The 22,917-nt window shown below is 41.1% G+C and overlaps 5 protein-coding genes across 7 annotated transcripts; 1 reads left to right on the top strand and 4 right to left on the bottom strand.

Annotated features, from left to right (window-relative positions):
* Positions 1,109-4,317, bottom strand: LOC109722664 (transmembrane emp24 domain-containing protein p24beta3-like). The gene is made up of 4 exons (XM_020250771.1): positions 3,780-4,317; positions 2,265-2,451; positions 1,869-1,976; positions 1,109-1,503 (listed from the first exon to the last, which is right to left on the bottom strand). The coding sequence occupies exons 1-4, from the start codon at positions 4,008-4,010 to the stop codon at positions 1,370-1,372; spliced, it is 660 nt and encodes a 219-aa protein (XP_020106360.1). The 5' UTR covers positions 4,011-4,317; the 3' UTR covers positions 1,109-1,369.
* On the bottom strand, positions 5,170-8,096 carry LOC109709593 (heat stress transcription factor A-2c). Of its 3 annotated transcripts, XM_020231900.1 has the most exons (5): positions 7,885-8,096; positions 7,444-7,776; positions 6,118-6,869; positions 5,729-5,960; positions 5,170-5,612 (listed from the first exon to the last, which is right to left on the bottom strand). In XM_020231900.1, the coding sequence occupies exons 2-4, from the start codon at positions 7,756-7,758 to the stop codon at positions 5,912-5,914; spliced, it is 1,116 nt and encodes a 371-aa protein (XP_020087489.1). In that variant the 5' UTR covers positions 7,759-7,776; positions 7,885-8,096; the 3' UTR covers positions 5,170-5,612; positions 5,729-5,911. The 3 variants fall into 3 exon arrangements, with proteins under 3 accessions (XP_020087489.1, XP_020087494.1, XP_020087483.1); XM_020231905.1 differs by having other exon boundaries at positions 6,042-6,869; positions 7,444-8,096; XM_020231894.1 differs by having other exon boundaries at positions 7,444-8,096.
* LOC109709607 (translation initiation factor IF-2) lies at positions 8,987-12,138 on the top strand. The gene is made up of 2 exons (XM_020231915.1): positions 8,987-9,346; positions 11,165-12,138. Exons 1-2 carry the CDS (start codon positions 9,094-9,096, stop codon positions 11,869-11,871), a joined length of 960 nt encoding a protein of 319 aa, XP_020087504.1. The 5' UTR covers positions 8,987-9,093; the 3' UTR covers positions 11,872-12,138.
* On the bottom strand, positions 12,403-14,247 carry LOC109709616 (anthocyanin 3'-O-beta-glucosyltransferase-like). Its single transcript, XM_020231925.1, has one exon. The coding sequence runs from the start codon at positions 14,076-14,078 to the stop codon at positions 12,756-12,758; it is 1,323 nt and encodes a 440-aa protein (XP_020087514.1). The 5' UTR covers positions 14,079-14,247; the 3' UTR covers positions 12,403-12,755.
* Positions 15,939-21,686, bottom strand: LOC109710638 (ETO1-like protein 1). Its single transcript, XM_020233363.1, has 5 exons — positions 20,606-21,686; positions 18,802-20,514; positions 17,841-18,132; positions 16,614-16,923; positions 15,939-16,336 (listed from the first exon to the last, which is right to left on the bottom strand). Exons 1-5 carry the CDS (start codon positions 20,731-20,733, stop codon positions 16,116-16,118), a joined length of 2,664 nt encoding a protein of 887 aa, XP_020088952.1. The 5' UTR covers positions 20,734-21,686; the 3' UTR covers positions 15,939-16,115.

Here is a 22,917-nt window from a genome sequence, read left to right as displayed (position 1 = left end):
ATTTAAAATAAAACTTTAAAATTTAAAATTTAAAATTTAAAACTTAAAATTTGAAAATTAAAATTTAATATTTGAAATTTCAAATTTCAAATCTATGCTTTAAATTTAAATTTAAATTTAAAATTTAAAATTTAAAATTGACGCTTAAAATTTTTAAAGTTTAAATTTAAAAGTATAAATTTAAGAATTAAAATTTAAAATTTAAAATTTAAAAGTGGGCAATTTAAAATTCTAAATTAAAATTTTTAAAATTACGTATTGAAAGAATTTCGAGAGTTAAAGAGGTAAAATTGCTATTTTACATAATATGCAATATTACTGGCTTTCACTAATTCAAGATACATACGCCACTCTCGATAATATTATGCTATTACAGATCCGATTATATAGCGGATGACCAAACACGATAATCTTGACAGGATTGCTTATAATCCTGTTAGGACAATCCGAACCAAACGCACCCTAAAATTCTATTATATAACAGGTGGACCAAACACGGTAATCTTGACAGGATTGCTTGCAATCCTAATCTTGGCAGGATTGCTTAATCTTGTTAGGACAATCCGAACCAAAGGCACCCTAAAAGTCATTTCTCTTTTTCCCGATAGTATTATCCTATTTCTGTTTTCTCCAATAGTATCATTCTATTTGCAAACGCAGGTATGCTTGTTTGTGCAATAGAAAATTACTATTTGATTAAGTATTATTTGCTTTCCCATAATAAAATTCTTTTTAGCCACTTCTTTTTTGGATTACAGCCCAAAGGTAGAATAACGAGTTCCTTATATGAGCAGTTCCTTTTGGGGGTTTCAAAATCTTATTTTAACTAATCACATTAGTAGTAGTTAAAGCTTCAAACTTCTTTGCTTAGAAAAAGTTATAATAAAGGTGAGACAATCAAATACTGTAGCTTACATCCGCCCACAAAAGCTGCGCATCTGCCCACGCATGTTGTTAATATCGCAGGGTTAAGAGGAAAAACCTCGTCCTAGCACACTTTTAAAAACAACAAGCAACCCAATCAACAATTTCTCCCTTTCAGCGGAGTCAGATCAGTTTACAGCTAACGAGAATGCCTACAAAAAAACGTACACGCAATAACGACAAGTAAATGAAATGGCATAGTAGACTCTTATATCAAAAAGCATCCTCAATGTTCTAACAACTTTTTCCCTAAATCAAACATATCTATTATGATCCTTCAATGTTACGTGAAGAAATAAGGTTCTACACCAGGATAAACATCAGATTCAACAAAGTTGCTAGAGTACAAGATTATAATTTAAAACCTGTTTCAATTTAAACAAAATGAGAAGACTACATCTGCCAAGTATTCGCATTTATACCATGGCATAATACATTTTGTGTTCTAAACCCTATTGTACGCCACGGTCTTACTAAACAGCCGGCGGATGTAAACTACTTGAAGAATGCTTGCGCACACGAGTGCAAGGTACTCGATCAGTGTATAGAAGATAAGACGCCTTCTGGTGCTCTCATTTGCTGCAATAAAGAGAGTCATAACCTAAGCAAACAAAGTATCTCTACTAGAATGGAATAAGAAATTCTTGTACTCTGATCAATTCCACGCTTAAAAGCTAGTTTTTTTCTTTTTCCTGGATAATAAAAGGGAATGCATTTTTCTCAACAGCTAAGTCTAACCCCACCAAGTTCAAATCCCTGAACGTTACCAAGCCCACAGCCCCACATTATAACCTTTTATTTCACTTCATTTTTTGAGCAACAGATGGGGAAAGGTTTTGAGAAAAGTACCACCATTTTGTTAAATAAGAATTTTTCCAAGAGTAAAAATTCAAGAAAAATTGATTAATTCTCTTTTTTAATGGAAATTTAATATAATAACTTACTATGACGATGCCGAGCTTCACGAGCCTTCAGGTACTTCTGCTCAGCTGTTACAGATTCGAGTGCTTCTCGGAGCTGCGCAATCTTCACATTAATAGGGTCCAAATGCTCTGCAAAGAAACACATACAAGAGAAACATTATGGAACAACTTGAAGAAAACTAGTGGCTCTTGGTAAATTGAAAGATGAGACATAAATCACAAAAATTCAGCTTTTTAAAGTTGCCCTAGGTGGTACTTCTCCAGAAATGTTGTCTGAATAAAACTGTACAAAGAAGGTCTGCTTGGCAAGAAGAACAAGATGGTTACGTTGGTGTTAAACATTTTGTATTTCTTGATTGCATGGAAAGTTAAACTTAAGCATGGCTAACTTAGCTAAAGGGGCTATATTCTACTAACCATCTTTAGCGAGGTCATGTTCATTGGGAATATGTCCAACATGAATGTGGAAAGATACAGTTTCTGGTGCGCCATACGGATTATGGAAGCAAAACTTGTACATTCCAGGTCTCGGAGCCTTGAACTCGAACTTCTCCCCAGATTTTCCCTTCAATGAGTACACAGTATTGCCCCCTGGGGAAGTCACCTGCATGGTAGGGAAGGTTTTGTTTAAATGTACAAAACACAACATAGAGCAGAACAAAAGACTTAGTTACATGCAGATTCATGCTGACTGGCTCTAAGCTTTAAAAAGGAAAAAAAAGGAAAAAGAGAAAAAGACAGCAGTTGTGCTACAAAAAAAGATCTTTATCACAGGACAAATCTAGGCAAGATGAATCAGATAATACTAAAACAGACATTGTAATATCAGAAAATATCGTAGCATCGTAATCAGGATAGGTTGCAAAAATCAGAGCAATGAAGACGGACACAAATTACTCATGGTTATCTAGATCAAGCTCGACCACTCACTAAACTAACTTAGAATGGTTCTGGCAAGAAGGATCTATTCAAGCCGATCTAGACTAGAGCTTTAACTTGATAAAGATGGAATGAAGATTAACTTTAATTTCTTTATCACAATATCTACTTAACATATATCACTTAAGACCAGCAAGTGGTCCCCGACACGTTTGAGTTTGACCTCAAGGTTAAGTGTCAACGAGGAAGATTTAGACCTAAATGATGAGATACATATTTGTCTTGTCCAGAGTATAAAATGGCTCAATTATAGACATACAAAATATGTATATGCGAAGCTGAATAGAAGTAACTTTTCAACATCTCTAACTTACAGAGAAGGATAAAAGACACTAATAAATCTGCCGGTAAACCAACGGTGAATGGTCACGTTTTAATTCAGAAATGTCGTTAGATAATGTATAGAAAACTAAAAATATGGTTCAGCAACAAAATGCAAGGTTAACCAATAAAGCAAAGAAAATATGCAAACGCATGTTGTTTTATTATATCGCGGAGCATGGCTTGTTCTCTTGGTTAGGACAAGATCTTAAGACACTCAAATTCGGTGCAGTTAATACTGACCCAAGATCCCATTTTAATAATGTAAGAAGCAAAATAAACCTTCAGCTGTGGTTCTAAATTCAAATCATTTCCCAAAATAAAAAGATAGTATGCTTGTGCTTCAGCCTTAAAAGTAAAAAATAAAAATTGCAACCTTTAGTTCCAATTATTTGTGAAAATAGCTATAAGCTCGAAGTCTACGTCTAAGATAGATTAATAGAAAGATGCAATTGTTCCAAGGCATAAAAGGCCGAGGCTAAATCCATGGGAAAAATATGTTAAAATTGGAAGCGAAATCTACTATAGGAGTCATTATCGAACCAATTATGTAAATTAAACAAAAGAAAACGCAGATCCAACCAAAAGGCACCCAAAAAAACAAGGAGTAAAAAAATCGAAATCTAGATCCCAAGGAAAGAGGAAAAAATGCAGGGGATTCAAATTACTCACGACGAGATCGATGCCGGGGTGATCGGAGCTCCAGAAGATGTCGTGGTCGACGACCACGAAGTTCCCGGAGACTGTGTCGCCCTCGTACGGGACGTACTCGTACACGCACTCCACGTCGGTGACGGTGACGGAGAGCGTGGCGCCCCGGCGGAGGTAGGTGGCGAGGAGCAACAGAGGGAAGAGGATCTCCGGAAACGCAATCGATCCCCTCCTCCTCCCCCTTCGCTCCATGGATCTCTCTCCCTCTCTCCCCTCGATTCGAGATTGCTAGGGTTGAGACCCGTCGATCGCTTTCCTCTTCTTCGAGCTCTCTAGGGTTTCGCCCCAACTGAAGAAGTGTGGCTTGGTGGTTTCGATGGCATGAATAGGCGAGGGATTAAACTTGTTATTAGAGTCACCGTTTGGAGATCCAGAAATCCGTCAGTTAGAGGGGTAAATTTATACGGAGATACCCCTGAAGTTTAAAATTGCAATTTCGTTCCTTGCAGTCGTGAGAGAGGATTGATCTCGGCGGCGGAAATGAAATATTGCAGGCTCCTCAGTTTGAAGTCGGCATGGGAACAGGTAAAGCTGCAGACTTCGGGTTAAATTCTTGAAAAAACTTCCAAAAACTCCCTTTGTGGTTTCACTTTTTCTTACTTTAGTACCCTATTATTTAAAGTATATAAAGTTAGTACCCTATGGTTTCTCACTTTTTTACTTTAGTATTCTGTGGTTTAAAGTGCATTAAGTTAGTAACATGTAGTTTCACACTTGATACAAAAAAAAATAAAACCACATGGTACTAACTTGATACAAAAAAAAAATTACAGAATACTAACTTGATATATTTTAAATCACAGGATACAAAAGTGAGAAAGTACGAAATTACATGATACTAACTTGATACACTTTAAACTATAGGGTACTAAAATAAAAAAATGCGAAACCACATCAGGATTTTTTTTAAAAATTTTCCCCAAATTCTTTGCCGAAACCCCTCGCCGATGTGATTGTTTCTCACCCAATTGGCAAAAAAAAATCCATCGTGAAAGATGTCGATGGCAACCTTCGATTTGAAACAAGTTTGGCCAACTTCTAATTTCATCTCAAATATATTAGTAGTTCGTGGAGACATAATTGCCATTTCAATTTGTGCCTTAATCTCTTTTATCCATTAAATGGATCCAATAGAAAATGGCTTAAAACTCGTGCCATACACCGGCCCAAAAAAATAAATTGTCATATGGGGGCATGTCTTTTCCCCTTATTTTGTTCTTTTTGGAAATATTTTTTTCTTCAAATATTTTTTTCTTCAATTTCCTTTGTCAGCTTACAACAGAAAATTCAACATTCCAAAGCTCTGAGAAATAACCAAATAAAAAACAAAATCTCAAGAAAAAAAAGAAACTAGAGGCAAAGGAAGTGATTTACTTCATTTGATTAATATCGTTTATACAGAAATCGCGATTGGGCAGTACTCAATATGTATCTCCAGGAATTAATCTGAAGCAGACAAAATAAAAGAAACGGCCAGATGTAATAAGACCAAAGGAAAAGAAATAACTTAAAAAATGAGTGATGGTTAACATGCTAGCTGAACTGGGGTACTGCGCATAAACATTAGCATTAGTCCCTTCGTTCCAGTCCAAATTGATAGAAGATACTTTGTTCCTGAGCAAACAAGCAAGCACTATTTCATATTACAATCCTAAACAGGGAACAGCAGAATTCTTGAGTCATCAATAACCCTGAATGAATCACCAATAACCAAGCCATTTAAGCCTCGCAAAATTCTGAATCATCAAGTCTACGACCGACTGACCATAATAGGCGAGTTCCTTTCTGCAGAATCTGCTTCCAAAGACCAATGTGTAAAAAAGTATCACATCGGTTAAAAAAAATAATCTCATATAAACAAACGATCCATTGCTAATAGATTCAATAATTCAGAAAAAGTGAAATTTTACCTTCATATCTATGATCTTGCAACTCACCCAGAAACCGAACAGCTTGCTTCGGTGCTTCCTTAGCTGCTCATCTGCTCAGAGAACAATTAGAGAACTCAAAAGAAAAAAACGGAAGAACTGATTAATCAAAAATAATAAAAGTATATAGATACTATGATCGAAGAAGATAAATTATAACAAAGGTCAATCATCTCCCCAGTCTCTTCCTCCATCTCGCATAGTCTCAGCAGTCCTGCGTAAAGAAAAATGAACATACAACAAAACCAACACCAATTTATATGTTGCTAGGGAAGGAAAGGATATTCTAAAGTACCATACTGCCTATGCATTGACAAAGCAGATTGAGGCATAGGAATACAAGCTGGAATGAATAATATATAGATTGTTACTTTAGGCTATTAGAATTGAGAAAACCCAGTTCCTGAACCAAAACATCGACATCTTCGTCATCATCTCCTCCCTCCAAGTCTGAGTTTCGCTCCATCTTCCAAATCCCTTCATTCAGCAGCTCCTCCCAAAATCCATCGTTCGAGTCAGCGTCCCCACCTTCTTTATGTTCACCTTCAATCTCCTCCGCCACACTATTCTCTGATCCCAGCATCTCAAGTGCTAAACTGTCCAATTCAGGGATTTCACCAAATTCGAAAGGAAATGGGGCTTCACTACCCTCAACAGGGCTTGCTTCCCCCTCGTCATAGAAAGGTGCTTTATCAATTGGCCGTCTCCTTTTCTTTGAGATAGCTTCTTCGATCTCCTTTCTCTTATCCTGCTGCTGAACCAACATTTGGAAGAAGTCAGGGTTCTGCATCGCATGTGCTAAGAAGGCCATCATTTGTTGCTGCTTCTTCTCCGTGCCTTGTATCCGATCCTCCATGGCTTCGATATTAGCTCTCGTGGCCTGCTGCACCTGCCTTAGCTTTACTACTTCGGCCAGTAAGATGTTCTTGTCCCTCTTTAGCCGGTCGATTTCGCCTTCCAAACCAAATTGACCGACCTCGAGGCACGGGCTGGGAGGTTGCTGTCTTGAAGGAGGGCATGAGGGCGGTTTTCTCCTTTTGATTATTCTGAGAAGATGCTTCTGGCCCCTTAAGAATCCTTCATTTGCGAACTCCCACCTATCTGTGTCCACCTTTCTGAAACCCTGAATATACAAAAAACGGCTGTTTTAGGAAAAGAGCAAGAAGATTTTTTTCTAAAATAAAGAGATGTCATAAAAATTTTTGTACCAGGAAAACACAAGGCCTCTATATATAAACATTATAGGAAAGGTTCTTCTTCTTCTTTGTAAACTGTATCATCTTCTACTTCAGTGTGAGAATTTAGCTTCTTCTATAGGCTAAACCTATACAATTCATTAGGCCAGCTAAAAAGGAAGCATTTTCTGCAGTTAATTTAAAAGGAGTGAATTATTGGTATACTATACTTCCATGCGATTCATTTGGATCTTCTAGAACAGAACATTCTGGTGTTTGGCTTGCCCCAGTGTCCTGTTCTCGGTAGCTACAAAAGAGACGAAACCCAAGATAATATATCAGAATCAAAATAACAGCATATTTAGTCTTCTTTAACGAATTATTCCCTCACAACATCTCCCTAAGTTCTATTATTAACCCTTTTGAACTACGGCTCGAGAGAACAAGTCGATCACGGAAACATATTCACAGATGTTCAAAGAAGAGCTTTTCTGCGTGTGTAGTACTTGAGGAAGCACTTACATATGTATTGAGCTGCCTCACAAAGCTGGAGAAATTGCCGTGCTTGAAGTATCTGGGAAGAAGGCTCACGGCGAAGGCGTGCGGATCCCAAACCACGAAGCTATTGCCGGCTCGGTTCCACGAGACGACGCGATTGGTGGCCGGGTCGTCGACGACGTCGAACGTCTTGGTGAGGAACGGCGGCGGGCCCACATCGTGCAGGCCCTCCATCGGCCGGGGAGGGCCCGGGTGCGGGCGCACCCCCTCCGGAGGAGGAGCAGACCCTTCTTCCCCCGGGAATTCCTCTTTCACAACAACACAAGGAGGTGAGTCCATGGCCCAGCTGGGTAATCACTGAAAAATCGAAGAGAAATGGTAAAATTGGTAGAGGAATTTAAGCAAGCAGGTTGTGGTCGCAGTTCAAAGAGCAAGAGCAAGAGTTTGGGCAGTGAGTGAGCAAACTTAGCGAGGGCTTTGGGTGCTGATCTCTGCGAGGAGGGGAAGCGGAGGATCCACGGGGTTAAAATAGCGGAGCCTCGTCCCATGCGCACGCGCACGAGCGCGCGGAAGCTTCTAGAGAGATCTGTGAAGGGCGGCGTGTGATATTTTGGTCGGAAGGTTCTGGAAGCATCGAGCGGCGTGGCGACCCTGCTATTGGTTGGCCAACAGTGCTGCTGCACTAAGCCCATTATTAGATCCCAACAGCATTATTAGTAAGTTGACGACATCATCATTAAATTTTTTAAATTCTAAATTATAAATTTTAAATAATATTATAATTAAATTTTAAATTTTAAATAATAATTAAAATCTAAATTTTAATTTTTAAATTCTACGCATATAAATAACAATATATCAATAGTAAAATATAATACATATTGTGCTGGACTAAAATATTTTTCATGATCAGAATTTAATATATTTTTCAAAAGATAAATCATAGGAGATTGTGAACTTTTTCTATGTCGTGCTTTGTTTTAATAAAATAAATTTTTTTTTTGTAAATGCTATTAGTATGTTTAATATGTATATTTTAAATTTTTTAAATCCAAAAAATTATAAATTTTTTTTGAAATTTTAGTATTGAAAAATATTGATATAAAAAGTGGAGATCCTAGCTTTTTTTAGGACTAAAGCATAGGATTTTACTTATGGAGTAGGAGTAGGAGTAGGAGTAGGTGTGAGGATAGTTTTTTTTTTTTAACAAGTTGGGGTAAAATTACTGACATGTAATTCAAAAATATTATAATACAGTAATTTATAAATTTTTAAAAATTAAGAATATGTTTGGTTAAATTAATTTTTTAAGTAGGAATAAAATTATTTTTAAATTTCAATTTACTTTTATAAAGGTGCGGTAGAGTTTGGATTGTGAGGGCTATTACTCTTTTAATCTATTGAAAGTAAATTAAAATAAATCAACTACCTCATTATAAAATAAATTAATTATTATTAAAAAATTATATTTTTTGCCATCAGAATCTTAAGTGCAATATAAATCAAATTACTAGCGATAAACTCAAATAAAAATATAACGACCAATCCGCACAACTAGAATAGTATACGGTTTCTCTCCATAAATTTACTGTTTATCTCCCTCTTTAGTCTTTAGTACCCCGTCTCCCCCCAAATCAAAACCCTAACTTTGTTTCCCTCTTCTTCGTGGCGATCATGGAGGATTCAGCGAAGCGAAAGGAGAGGCTCCTATCCCTTCGCATGGAGGCATCCGCGCCACCGCCTACGGCGTCGCCGCTCCCTCACCCTACTCCGTTCCTGCCGCCGCCGCTGCAAGCCGCCGAGGCCTCGCCCCGGACCCCGAGGTTCGACTACTACACGAACCCTACGGGGGGCTTCTCCGGATCTAAGAGGAAGAGCGCACACCACCACTCCCCGTCTCCGAACCCTCCATATGCTCGCCCTAATGGTACTCTCTCTCTCTCTCTCTCTCTCTCTCTCTCTCTCGCCAATCCTTTCCTTTAACCCCTAATTCTCGATGCAACTGTTTGTGCTTCTCAAATTTATAGCGTATCACTCTATACTACTAAATTAATCCCCACCAGCTCGTATTAACGGTAAAGAGATGCCTTTTCATGCTCAATGTATAAAATTTATCCCGAAACTATTGTTTTATGTGAACATCTGTTTGTTTCTAGTGTGCTTAGTTATAGCCGAGCTCTCCCTCTCTCAAGAAAACTTTGGATGTGTTGTTGCTCCCAATATTTGTTGTTTGCATTTTTCTCATAATCCTTGTGCACATTTATATGACCTGCTAATCCTTTACGGAGAGGAGATCCAAGCAATCCTTTTTCCCTAGTTTCAACAATAGTTTCAGCAATACGACATCCGCACAATCGTGCTTTGCGGACAATAGGTGATTCAAGTGATTGGAGACTCATTTTTGGAGCAACGTTGTTAACCTTGAATAGCTTGGAACCCATGGATGTTGTATGAAAAGCTATAATAGCGGTCGATTAGTTTACATTTGGATTTATGTATTAATCAAGTGTTCCATCTCTTAATCAAGTGTCCCCTCTTTTTATTTCTGCCTCTTTTACTTTGGGGGTGTTTGAATCAGTAGCTTCTTAACCCTTTTAGAGTTTTGTCGGAATTAAGTATGTTAGTGATCAGTGAAGACTCAATCCCATAGCAAAAACCGAATCAAAATTGATTCTTCAGCTTGATTCAGTTTGGTTTATTTTCCTTTTTCCAATGATTCGGAGCCAATTTGCTTTTCTTTTTGTACCAATTGATTTGGTTGCCTTTAGCTATTCTTCTGATTGCAAACTGAATTGGATCATAGAAACTTGTAAATAGTGACTACAATATAAAGAAAGTTTCCCGATCAGAAAACAGAATTCTTATTCATGTAATGTTGGGAAAATTTAGGTTTTGATATCGTGTTTCTGAGGCATATTGGCTTTCTTTGAAGGATACAGCAGGATATTAACTTGTTTAAAATTTCTGTTGACAAATTAATTAACTATGGTTATAAAAGTATGGTTGGACATATTGCAAGTTTTGGTGAACTCAAGAAAAATATTGATGACCTGGTAACTGTTAAATGTATTTTTGTTTAACTGGTAGATATCTAAAACACAGCCATGTAATTTGCTGAAAGAATGTTTATACCAACCTTAGTTGATGAATATTTTGAGCATATAGTAGATCTAGCCATGCGTGTAGGCCTGGTGGTGGATGTATTGGGAATGGAGTATCAATCATGCAATAAACCAGGAGTATTGTTAGTTAAAGGTCTCACATAGCCTTTGGTGGGAATCTTGTACATAGTTTGGATTTTCTTCTATCAGAACAGAGCTGTTTTGCTGGGCTAGTCCCTCCTAGTTCAGTTCTTTAAGATTATTATTCTGTTGAAGTGCAACAAATATGCTTTTTGATGGAGTCAAGTGCAAGATTGTTCTTTTCAAATGTGCTCCTGTAAGCTCAGACAAGTGAGGTTCCTCGTCTGGTTCTTTTAGCACTAACACAAGAACCACGCTGTAGAAGCTAAATAATCTTTGTCTGAACATATGTTTGTTCACTTCATATTTACAGTGTAACCTGCAATCTGGTTGGCATATGGTTTTAGAATAGGAATTGCAATGTATCTACTTCTTAGTCTGTAAAATTGAGAAAAGCTGCTTGCTGGATAAGCTAACCTTTCCCCCCAAAAGTGCAAAATCATGATTTCTTTCTCATCTTTGTGCAAATTTGTTTAATGTTTTCTGTTCTCCTTTTGTTTCAGCTGGTCCAAGGAACTATTACATGGGTGGAAACCCTTCTCCAGCACACCAATCTTTTGTTTCAGCTGGTGCAGGGAACTATTACATGGGTGGAAAGCCTTCTCCAGCACACCAATCTCATAACTATCAATTCCCAGATCACAGCCTATTTCAGGCACCACCATATCCACCACCAAGCAGTTCATGGAGAGGCCCCATCCATTGCCAAACCCCTTTATCAGGACCCTGCGGAACTCCTCCGAGTGGTCCAAGTGCATCGAATCCTTGTAACACTCCTGTCCACGGCTTCTATTCCAACTCATCAAGAGGCGGTTCTAAGAGCCCTAATTACGATCAAGGAGGTAGTCCTATGAATTATACGGCAATCAGAAATAGCTCTAACTCATACTCGGGAAGAGGCAAAGGCTTTAGTCCGAGAGGAAGTAGCGGGAGAGGAAGTGGCGGGAGGCGCCCAAGTGTGAATAACCAGTCAGGTTCGGAAGAGCCAGAGCACCACTATGGCAAGTCCATGGTGGAAGATCCTTGGAAGAGTATGCAGCCAATTGTTGGGAATATACTCGAGCCCAGGAGCGGCTCACGGGCTTGGCTTCCTGAATCATTGGCTGCGAAGGAAAACAAACCCGAACGAAGCGCTAGCAAGTTGAACTCCGAGCTTAGTCTTGCCGAGTACCTTGATATGTCTTTTAATGAGACAGTTGACGAGACATAACTCTTATGTGAAATATTCCTATAATTACTATTTATTTTGTTTTCTTGAAATCGATGGCGCCCTGCAATTGATCCGCTTGATCTAGGAAGCATTTGTAGAAACACTTGAGAGTTAACTGTCTTTGAGCAAATCACTTGCGGACATGCTGCATCTTATTGTACTAATTTTGTTTTGGGACTGGTGAACGAAGTACCACATGATAATATGAGTACTTGTGTTTGTTGATGATCTTTAATAAGTAGACCACTGATGACAGTGTCGACTATCCGTTGCTTTTTTTTTTAAAAAAAAAAATTCTTTAATTTAAAGTAGTTGTTTGTAAGGTCAGCACTTGGTGCTGGAAAAATTCTAGAATGCAACGGGTATATTAGTGACGTGGCGTAACAAATCAATCAAATTAATTCTTTTAAAAATATATGTCCCATCATAATTGTAAAAAAATATTTTTATTATAATATATGTCCCATCATGATTGTAAAAAAGTATTTTTATTATACATTTGTTTAAAAAGAAAAAACGTAATTGGCTTGTTATTGATGATGTGATGTAAGTGTGACAGTGTAGAATTCCTCCTTGTGCTGCTGTTGGTACCATCATCATACGTTTGATCTGAAGGACAATATTTTGAGAAAATCTATAGCATTACTATTTTGTTAACCTAAGACTATTTTGTTTATTTATTTATTTAGAAGCTGCCATAGTTTATTCCCATATATTATTACGAAAGTAGATGACGTCAGCAGAGCTAAAGGCAGAGGTATGAGCGTAACGTCCCTGACGCATCGCCCACGTCAGCAGAGACAAGGCAGCCAGGCAAAGGTGTGAGCGTAACGTCCCTGACGCAACGCCCGCAACCGCCAGTCTGCCGTTACCGCGACGCGCGCTCACGCGTTCCCCGCTCCCTCCTGCTCTACCCCCCGCCACTCACGCAACAGATCCTCGATCAGACGGCTCAGATCCCGCCACGACGAGCCTCCCTCGGCCACGGCAGCCCTGGCCTTCTCCGCCACCTCCGACGCCCTCCTCCGCGCCCTCTCCGCCCCCTCTTCTCCCTCCATGAATCGGGTCACCGCCGTCGCGATGGCCTCCGCGGGCACCACCTCCCCCTCCACCTCCCTCGCGCTCCGCCTCCCCTCCCCCCACACCTTCTCGCCGAACCCAACCACCTCCGCCACCAGCGTCTCGTTGATGAACTGCTCGAACTCCTCCGCCGTCCACTCCTCCGCCGCGCCGCCGCCCTCCCTCACCGCCCACAGGAACGCCTTCCCGGACAGCTCCAGCCCCCTCGCCAGCTCCCCGAGCTGCGCCGCACTGAAGTGGCACCAGCTCCCGAAGCACACGAACACCACCGACCCCGCCTCCCGCGCGTCCAGCCACGCCACCACCTCGCGCGCACCCGGCCCCCCGCCGCCGCGCTCCTCGGCGCTCTCGCTCCCGCCGTAGAGAGAGAGGGCGACGGGGCCCACGAAGTAGGCGCGCTTGGCCTCCGTCCTGCGATAGCGGTCGCAGTAGTCGGGCTCCAGCTCGTAGAAGGTGTTGACCACGCAGCCGTAGCCCCGCTCCTGCGCCTCCCTGATGCGCGGCCACGCGGCCGTGAGGTGGTCGTCGCTGACCAGGAAGTCGGGCAGCTCCGACTTGGGGATGCGGATGCGGTGCGGGCCCGGCAAGTCCGGAACCTCGACCGGCTGCGCGTCGGAGGCCATGATGCGGGCGCGGATCTTGAAGAGGTTGGTCAGGGCGAGCTGGGAGAAGACGCCGACGGGGTAGAAGGTGAGGCGGGGGACGCCGAGTTCGGCGGCGAGGGCGGTGGTCCACCAGAAGGCGACGTCGGAGACGACGGCGTCGGGGCGGTGGCGGCGGAGGAGGTCGGCGTGGACGGCGCGGGACTCGTCGACGGCGCGGTAGATGCGCCAGGTCTCGGCGGCGGGGGCGGAGGAGAGGTTCTCGACGCCCGGAGGGAGGCCCACGGAGGGGAAGGGGTAGGTGAGGACGAGGACGCCGGGGGAGCCGCGGAGGGAGGGAGCGATGAGCGCGGCGTTGGCCGGGGTGACCACCATGGTCGGCTCCACCTCCCCGGGGAAGCGCAACGCCACGAGGCGCGCCACGTCCGTCATGGGGATCATGTGCCCCGACGCGAAGAACGGCATGAAGAACACCCGGAGCTTCCTATTCCTATCGCTGCTGCTGCTGCTGTTGCTTAACGCCATTGTTTCGTGGGCCGGGTTGGAAGCGTTAGGAGGAGGAGGAGGAGGATCTCAAGGTTGAGCGGTTATGGAAAACAAGTGAAGAATCCGCGCTTCGCTGTGGATAATTTTGATAAAATATAAAAATTAAGAAATAATAAAAATAATATTACTTTAAATATTAATTGTCTGAATTAGATAGAAATAAGCAAAGAAATAGTAAAAAAAAAAAAGCTCGAAATTAGAGTATTTAATTAATGAAATTAGGCAAGAAGAGGAAAGAAACTTTTAATTAAAATTTGAAAAGAAATATAAATTGATAGAATTGAGAAAGACAGAGATATATATGCAGATAATAATAACCTTTAATGGGNGACAGCGCGGAGGGGAAAAAAAAACCCCGCAGATCGCACCGCGGATCCCGGCGGATCCGCGTGCCGCGTGGGGAGATCGGAGAGAGAGAGGTGGGGAGCCACGTCACCCATGCCCGGCCCGCGCTAGCTCGCGCCTGGCCCGCGCCGACTCGCGCCAGCACGCGCGCCCGCTCGCGCCCCCGACTCGCGCCCGCGCCCGCACCCGACCACGCCGGCGCCCCCGCTCCTCGCTGGTGGACCCCACCGGACCCTCGAAACGCCTAGAAGCTAGATGCGAGAGATCGGGGGAGATCCTCGGCAGATCTCCCCGGGGGAGGATCATGCCGCGAATCCCGGCGGATCTCGGCGAGGAGATCGGACGGCGGGGAGAGAGAGGAAGACGCGGAGAGCAACGCGGAGAGAGAAACCCGCGATGCCTCCGCTGGTGGACCCCAACGAACCCCCTAAACGCGGGGAAAATGCCGTACAGGCTCTCCACGAACCCCGGCGGATCTCGGCGATGAGATCGGACGGCGGAGAGAGAGAGAGGAAGATGCGGGGATTGGGGAGGGTGGACGTGGAGAGAGAGAGAGAGCGGGGCGGGAGGCCAACGCGAGCGGAGAAAAAAAAAAAAAGCGAAAACCCGCGACACCCCCCATTGGTGGGCCCCACCGAACCCCAAAAATGCGGGGAGCGTGCCGTACAACTCGGCTTTCACTTGTTTGTATTGATTGTATTGATGCTGCAAGCTAGCGTGCAGTCGTATAGCGTTAGTTGGACGTATTATTGTTCCGCGGACCAGGACCTGTGAACCGGACAGAAATTATATGGGGAATGGCCCCAAACAAACTTAGTTGGGGCCACTCCCGGATGTGCGCCATGTGGGACACGAGCCACGCGGACCCATCCGTCCTGTTGGGAAGAGCAGTCAGAATTTTTTTTTTGGTGCACCCGGTGTACTAGTTTTGTTTTAAAATTTTATTTTTTATTTTTAATTATAATTTGATAATATATATTATGACATTTTAAAATATATGTAAAATAATTTAGAATTTAGAATTTAAAATTCTTTTGCATATATTTTTTAAAATATTATAAAATATATATCTATTATATTAAATTAAAATTAAAATTAAAATTTTAAAGTAAAAAATGATGGTGCACCGAAAAAAAACCCGCTGCTCTCCCGAGAGGGAGAGGCGCAGTCGCGCAGAGCAGCGGGGACTGTGGCCCGCGTGGTCCAGACTATCCTCAAAAAAAGATTTTGGACATGTGTCCATAAAATTTTTGCCTCTCCCAGACTGCACTGTCAATTTATTAGAAGTAAGTACTAGCTGGCGTCTCTTAGAAAACTAATGCTTCTGTTTTCAGTTAATGCCGAAACTTGATTTCTAGTCAATGTGTAAACTTGATTATCTCTCCGTGTGATTTCAAAAATGTAGGAACATCCACTGTGCAGAGTAAATTCACCGAAGAGAGCAAACTTTTTCTCTCAATTGATATGCATGATGAGGATAGGAATGCAAATGTATATTACCTGAACGACTTCTAACCAAATAACTTATTACGAAGAGAATAAACTTACAAAAGATTTTTCCTGAAAAAAAGAAAAGAAAAGAAAAGACAGTGCAATAGCAAAACAGAACCATAACAGGAACAATATTAATTGTGTATATAGATAGATATATGTTTATGTACACAGTAATTGCTACGGTTCTTGGCTGTGAAATCGATTATGAAGCTCGAGCATTTCCTGGTGGTTGGGGTCCATGGAAAGAGCAGCCCTGCAATCGCGAAGAGCGCTCGTGATGTCGCCGATGTGTTCGTGGAAAGCGGCTCGCAGGTGGAGTAAGTGAAGATCCGCTTTGAATGCAATCGCCCGCGTCAGCTCCCTTATGGCCTCCTGCTCTTTATGCTTATCCATAAGCACTGCAAATCAGAAGCATACCAGATTTCAGCTCAGAGCAAGAAAATTCCTCATTTGTAACTCAGTACATGGTCTACGAAGTGAGCGAGCTAAGTATCGTGGAGATTCCAGTCAATGTGAAATGGATTGTGCTATTCAATTATAAGGCTTCTTAAGCGATTCAGATCTAAATCAAGTTTGCGATACAAATCAGATGTATAGGTTGGACGGCAGAGAGTTCAATGACAGTAAACACTTTCTTTTGGGCAATGATAAGGAGTATGGAGCTCGGTACCCTACCTGCAGCTCGGTATCGGTAAGGATAGACTCGTAAAGGGTCCAATTTGGTCACCATTTCCAGATCGGCTCTTGTGAGTTCACGATCGCAGTACTCCGACCTCTTCTCATAAGCTGATGCATTATTCCTAGCTTTCTCTATTAACTTGGTCATTTCCTCGTAGGCAGCACTTCGATTGCCCCTAAGGAAGTGGACGCGGGCCAGGCCCTGGTGGGCCCGGGTGTGTCGGATCTTTAAGGCACTCGCATAGCACTCAGCTGCCAGGTCTAGCTTCTCACAGTCAACATAAACACTTCCGAGATTGTTCAGGGCCTGCATTTCATACTATGATCAAAAATATTTCCCTAATACAGCAATACTTTGAAATAATATAGCTCGCAACACAGAAAATGTAAGCAAATGATGCATTTCCTTTTTGTTCCTCGTCACGTAACCTTTCAGATTGGCCTCTTTTTAAATTTGTATTGGTGAGTCCCCGTTTAAGTTAGAAACAGAATAATTTACTATGCTTAATTGCTTAGTAATCACAGAACAAATTAGGGAAAAATTCACTGTTGGAGCTCTTTCTTCACTTAGGAAAATTTACTGAAATCCACACAATGCTATTTTGACTACTTTGACAACCAAAGTTCAATATTTCTTGGATACCTGTACATATTTAAATTTTTTCTTTTCCTTTTTCCCCAACTTTTCTGTAACGTCTTACTAATCATCTTCCCCTTAGGTAGTTTTACAAGAATTTCCTGTTTTATGCTGCCAAATCAGAAATGTTACTATATTTAGAAAATGAGAAAGACAAACATAAAAAGACACAGATATTTGTAGGAAGGAACCTCCTACATTTCCTATGCAGCTGTAGCAAAAATAACCAAGAAATAGCCCATCTTTTACTCAGCTTGAGAGTTTAGAAATCACTAGATATGCAGCCATATCTTTGCAGACCACTGTACACTTCCTTTTTTTTTTTTTTTTCCAGTTTGTTAGATAGCCAACTCAAATGCAGGCAACGAAACTCTTTGACAGATGTAATAATGTCTCAATTCATTTATAAGCAACTTTGTTTGTCCTTGCAATATTCTCGATGGTGTGCATTTAGATTTTAGGCTTAATACCATGAAATTTCACATTTATAAATCAAACAGCAAATAGCTGGGAATGGACTGTCTATGAATAGAAGAACAGATAGTAGTTTAACACACCGAAGCTGTTAAGCAGCATAAATATAATACCTGACCCTTCCGAAGTCTATCTGAAGGACACTTCAAAGCATCTTCAAGTAGTGAGACAACAGTTGACGAGGTTGAAGGATCGATATTCGAATCAGCAAGAGCGTAAGCTTTGAGAAAGAAAGCCTCGAATGACCTTTGAATAGAGATTGATTCCTCGGCTTTACGAAGCCCTTCTTCACAGTGGCCAGTGTCATATAGAATCCATCCTTCATAGACCAAACGCTCATGATCGCTCGCTGCATGCTGGCGAGCAAGCTGTAGGCTGCGCATTGCTGCCTCGGGGCAGTTTAATCTGTTAAGAAGAATCAAATTATAATTCCCACGTATAGGGAGCAACAATGATACGGAGTATGTATTTACTGGGTACAAATGTATAGACCTTACATGAACTATAGTTCATTTAAAATAGGGACCTGAATATTACGAGTTCTGATTTACCACGTAGTCTTTCATTGCCTTTTATTTCAGATAATTCTGTCAAGTTTTCTTAAATCTTAACCGGTATCCTTCAAAAGAAGCAGAAAATATTCTATCAACTAACAGAATAATCCATCAGGTTACAGAATATTACATCGAGTTGCAAATATCATAATTGACAAATAGGTACTTGAATGAAAGATATTGTATGGTTTGGTAGTCAAATCAAGACTTTTCAAACTTTGAACACCCATTTCAAGATGTGCGAAGGTTTGATCAAAATTTCAACACATCCTTAGGATTTCAATTTTGACGGTTTAGTCCCTACAGTTTGTCCCATGAAACAATTATATCCTTCCATTACTTAACTTCAGTAAAATCAGCAGACATGGCAGCCTTTTGAGATTGGCCCTCACAGAAGATGACGCTAGCAAGACAGTTTTTAATTCAAGAGACTCAAAAGGATGAAAATAAAATCAGACTCAAACTTCAGGAATTAAAATTGTAATTAACCCTTAATTTAGTGCATATTTAGAAGAATTACCTTAGCAGAAGCAAAGATTGTCTAAAGAATAACAGCCCTTTGGCAGCATCCATCTCAAGCATCTGATAGATAACCGAAAGGGAACCAATATCATCCACCGATGACCATCGATCGTAAAGCTGCATCCAACAATCTGCGATACTCCACTTCTCCACATGCTCTAAAACAAGCAATCGCAACTTCTTAGCAGCAACCCGGCCTTCAAACATTCGATGTTCAGGAGAGATTGTAAGGATAGTCTGAATATCGCATAATGCCGCCCTATAATCTTCAAGAGCAAGGTAGAAACAGAACCTTAGTTCTAAGCACTCCAATGCAAGCTTGAAACCAAGAACACGGTTTATTTCCATGAGGGCAGCTTCTACACTTTGTTTTCTCATTAAAGATGCAGATCTAAACATGTAAGGGTAAAGAAGAGTCGGGTCCAATTCAGTTGCCTTATTAAGATCTTCCCACTTGCTTTCATCGCCGGCATATAGAGATCTCTCTTCATACATCCACCCAAGTGGGGCATAGGTATATAAAACAGAGCTGAGTTTCTTGTGAGATAAGTGCTTATTGCCCCTTAGAGAAGCCACTCGAGCCAATCCAGCAACAGAATAGACATGCCCAGAAGCAAAAGCAGCATTAAATAATCTCTCAGCTTCATAATATTCTTTTCTTAGAAGCATCACACATCCAAACCAATGAAAGGCTATTTGTTTTTGTTGGTTATTGCTGGCTGATTCTACCAGCTTTTCCAAGAAGCACTTTGTGACCTCCGACGTCGGATTCGTATTCATGGAAACTTCACTGAGCAAGCAATATAAGGCAAACGAGGAGTGGCTGACCATAATTGACCTCTGCTGTTCATTTGCATCTGAGAAAATTCTAACCACTCGATCATCAGTTAAACAAACCGGAAGTTCATTTAAGAAGACCTGCAAACATGAAGCAGCAAGGACAGAACACCCCAATTCGAGCGCGCACTCCATAAATTCTACAGCATCTTGTCTCGACAAAACAAAAGAAGCAAGTTTTCGATCGCAAGCCTCTTTCAAACTCTTGCAGCAAAATTTATTAGCAAATACCAATATCTCAAATATAATTTCTGGAGATAACTCGGGCAATTTCCCTGTAAGACTGAATTTACTGATTGCTCTCATTCCCAAGGGGGAAATGCCATTAAAAGACATATCAACTACTTCAAGCTGAGACTCCATGAATCCCCCATTAAGCATAGTGTGAAGCGGAGTTGACAAAGCTGCAATCTTTTGCCGATCACAAGCAATCTTTTCCTCTCTTATCCGAAAATAGACGACGAGGGAGGAATTTTCAGGCCCATTGGAATTACATGAATTCTTTCTTTCAACTGCTTTAAAGGAGATTTGGGATACAAATTCCAATAACTGGAACTCCTGCGAACACTTGATGCACGAAGAGAGAAGGTCGCAAATGGGCTCTTCTCCTTGCTTCTCATACTTGAGCCACGCCCCGAAAATGAGCTTCTCATGTATCGTGCTTGCCTTTTCCCATGCGGAGCGGAGGCTTCTCTGAGATAATTTGGCCTCTCCGAGGCCCTTAAACACTTGATATTGGATCAAGTGCAGGTTTGACCTTTCATCCGGCGAGCAAGTTTCTAGCTCCTCATGTACATGAGCCAAGACTTTTACATAGTCTACCGGCTTAAATAGCGGAAGAATGGGTGGTTCTGAGACCTTTATGAGAGACTCACTACAAATTACAAGAACAAAGGGGGCCAAGTTTCAGTATCCTTGCAGAGAAAGGGATGAGAAAAACTAAACTAAAGAGAAAGAGAGCTTACATTGAGGAAGGGGAATAGGCGTTGAACTTCGCGAGCTTCCCTCTTTCGACTTTAAGCCATGATTGAGGATTCACAGTGTGCACTTTGGTTTCTTTGCAAGAGGAATCAGAGAAGAAGAGCTTCCTCATGGAATACTCAACTCTCCACAGTACAACAACTCACAAAGGAAAATTGAAGAAAGGATGTCTCCTTCCTTCCACCAATCAAACCTACTTGAAGAGGGTTCCCCCCAACGAAATCTATATTCCACTGATTTCTAAGAGAAAAAATAGCGAATGAGATGGAGAGATTTTATCCTAAAAGCAAGTGAGAAAGTAGAATTTTTCTCAACCACGACCCCTCAATTCGAATCTAAGCTACAAAGGTGACTCTTTTAAGATGAGCCGTCAAAAAACCACCTCAGAAATCAAAAGATTTCAACCGAAAAACTCAATAAAAAGCTAAACGAATGCACCGAGCCGATCAAAGCGGGGCACAATATGTCTCTACAAGCAAGTGAGAACGCAACTTGTGCTCAATCGGAACCCCTAAATTCGAGTCTAAGCGAAGAAAGGTGGATCCTTTTAGGACGAACCACCAAAAAACCCACCTCAGGAATCAAAAGATTCCAAACAAAAAATCAAATAAAAAGCTAAACGAACGCACCAAACGGATCAATGCGGGGCACGACGTGATTCTAAAAGCAAGTTAGGAACGCAACTATTACTTAATTGCAGCCTCTAAATCCGAATCTAAGCGATAAAAGGCGGATCTTTTAAGACGAATCACCAAAAACCCACCTCAGAAATCGAAAGATTGCGCCTAAAAAACCCCAAACAAACAAAGAGAAAAAAAGCTGGAAAAAAAAAAATGCGCCGAACCGATGAAAGCGGGGCACAGTTCCCGATCACTGGGGCCGTGATCATAAGTATTTGGTCAAAAAAGGGGAGGAATCCGAAGCACGCGATCTCCTCCTACTGCTTGGTGTGGGGTGGGGTGGGGAGGGGAGGGGAGAAGCGGAGGAGGAAAAGGAGGGGGATTGATTGATTGTTCGCTAGCTCTTTTATCCTTGAAAGTAACTAATGAGTGTGCGCTTTGGAGTTTGGGGGGGGGGAGGGGTGGAGCAGGAGCGCAGTTTTTAAGTGTTGAAAGGGGTCGCTCACCTCGCTCCTCGCGGCGATGGCGATAGTGCACGGATGGGGGACACGTCGACTTCACGCGTCAGATTGGGGCGATCACAGACCGTTCGTTGGTCGCCGCCATTTCCGCTGTCGTTGCGAGTCGGGAGGGAATAAGTTTTTTATGAGCTGGAAAATCAACAAATTTGCATCGTGTGAGGCTTATATAAGGAAAGATATATATATATATATATATATATAGTCCGACTGGAATACTATTGATAACACCATCCGTACGGTGCTATCAAATTTTTCGCAATTAGATTTAACTTTTTAACTATTTTCATCTATTAGATTATACTATTAAACTAACAACTTACTCAACCCTAGGGACCCACATCATTCTAACCCTATATTTTTTAATCCAAGTACCGAAAACTTAATAGCACCAAATGCTTTATGCCTATGTAATAGTTATTCCAAGTCGGATATATATAATAATATAATTATATATAATATAGAAGAGAGAGAGAGAGAGAGAGAGAGAGAGAGAGAGTAGGGTTACTATACTCTTATGAGTATTGGGCCTTTCGTATCCATAAGTTATTTTTTATGATGGGATTTCTGAATCGACGATCCACTCCATTAAATGTAATCTAAAGTATTTAAAAATTTCAGAAAATGAATTTAATAAAGTTCATCAAGCGGGTATAAAATGAATGATCAAAATCGAACGACGTCCTAAAAATGGATGATCGGATCTTTTAATTTAAGATCGAAATTATTGATTTTTATCTAAATAGTGAATAGAATTTTCTATCAAAAATTCAACCTATTCCGATTCTTTTAGACCGTTAAACTAGCAAGTATCTCATACCGGCCGTTAAAAGTTGTCAATTTTGTGAGCTTTTGATCGTTAGGTAAATAGTGTCGAAAAATTATGAAATTTGATTTCTAGAAGTTTTAAATGCTCTAGATAATGTTTAACGATATGGATCGTCGATTCGGAAGTTCTATTTAGTGTTATAAAGAGTCCGGCTATTATACTATCGATAGCATCAACTATTTAGTGTTATTAATTTTTTCTTCGTTAAATTTATTTTTTTGACCATCATTATCCTAACTACACATCTTTTCATATAAAAATAGAAAACCTATCGGCACAAATGACTTGTGCTATTAATATTATAGTAATCTAGTTCTCTCTTTATATAT

The sequence above is a fragment of the Ananas comosus genome, linkage group 1 (genome assembly GCF_001540865.1).
Source record: "Ananas comosus cultivar F153 linkage group 1, ASM154086v1, whole genome shotgun sequence".
NCBI lineage: Eukaryota > Viridiplantae > Streptophyta > Magnoliopsida > Poales > Bromeliaceae > Ananas > Ananas comosus.
This window is presented reverse-complemented; position numbering and strand designations above follow the sequence as displayed.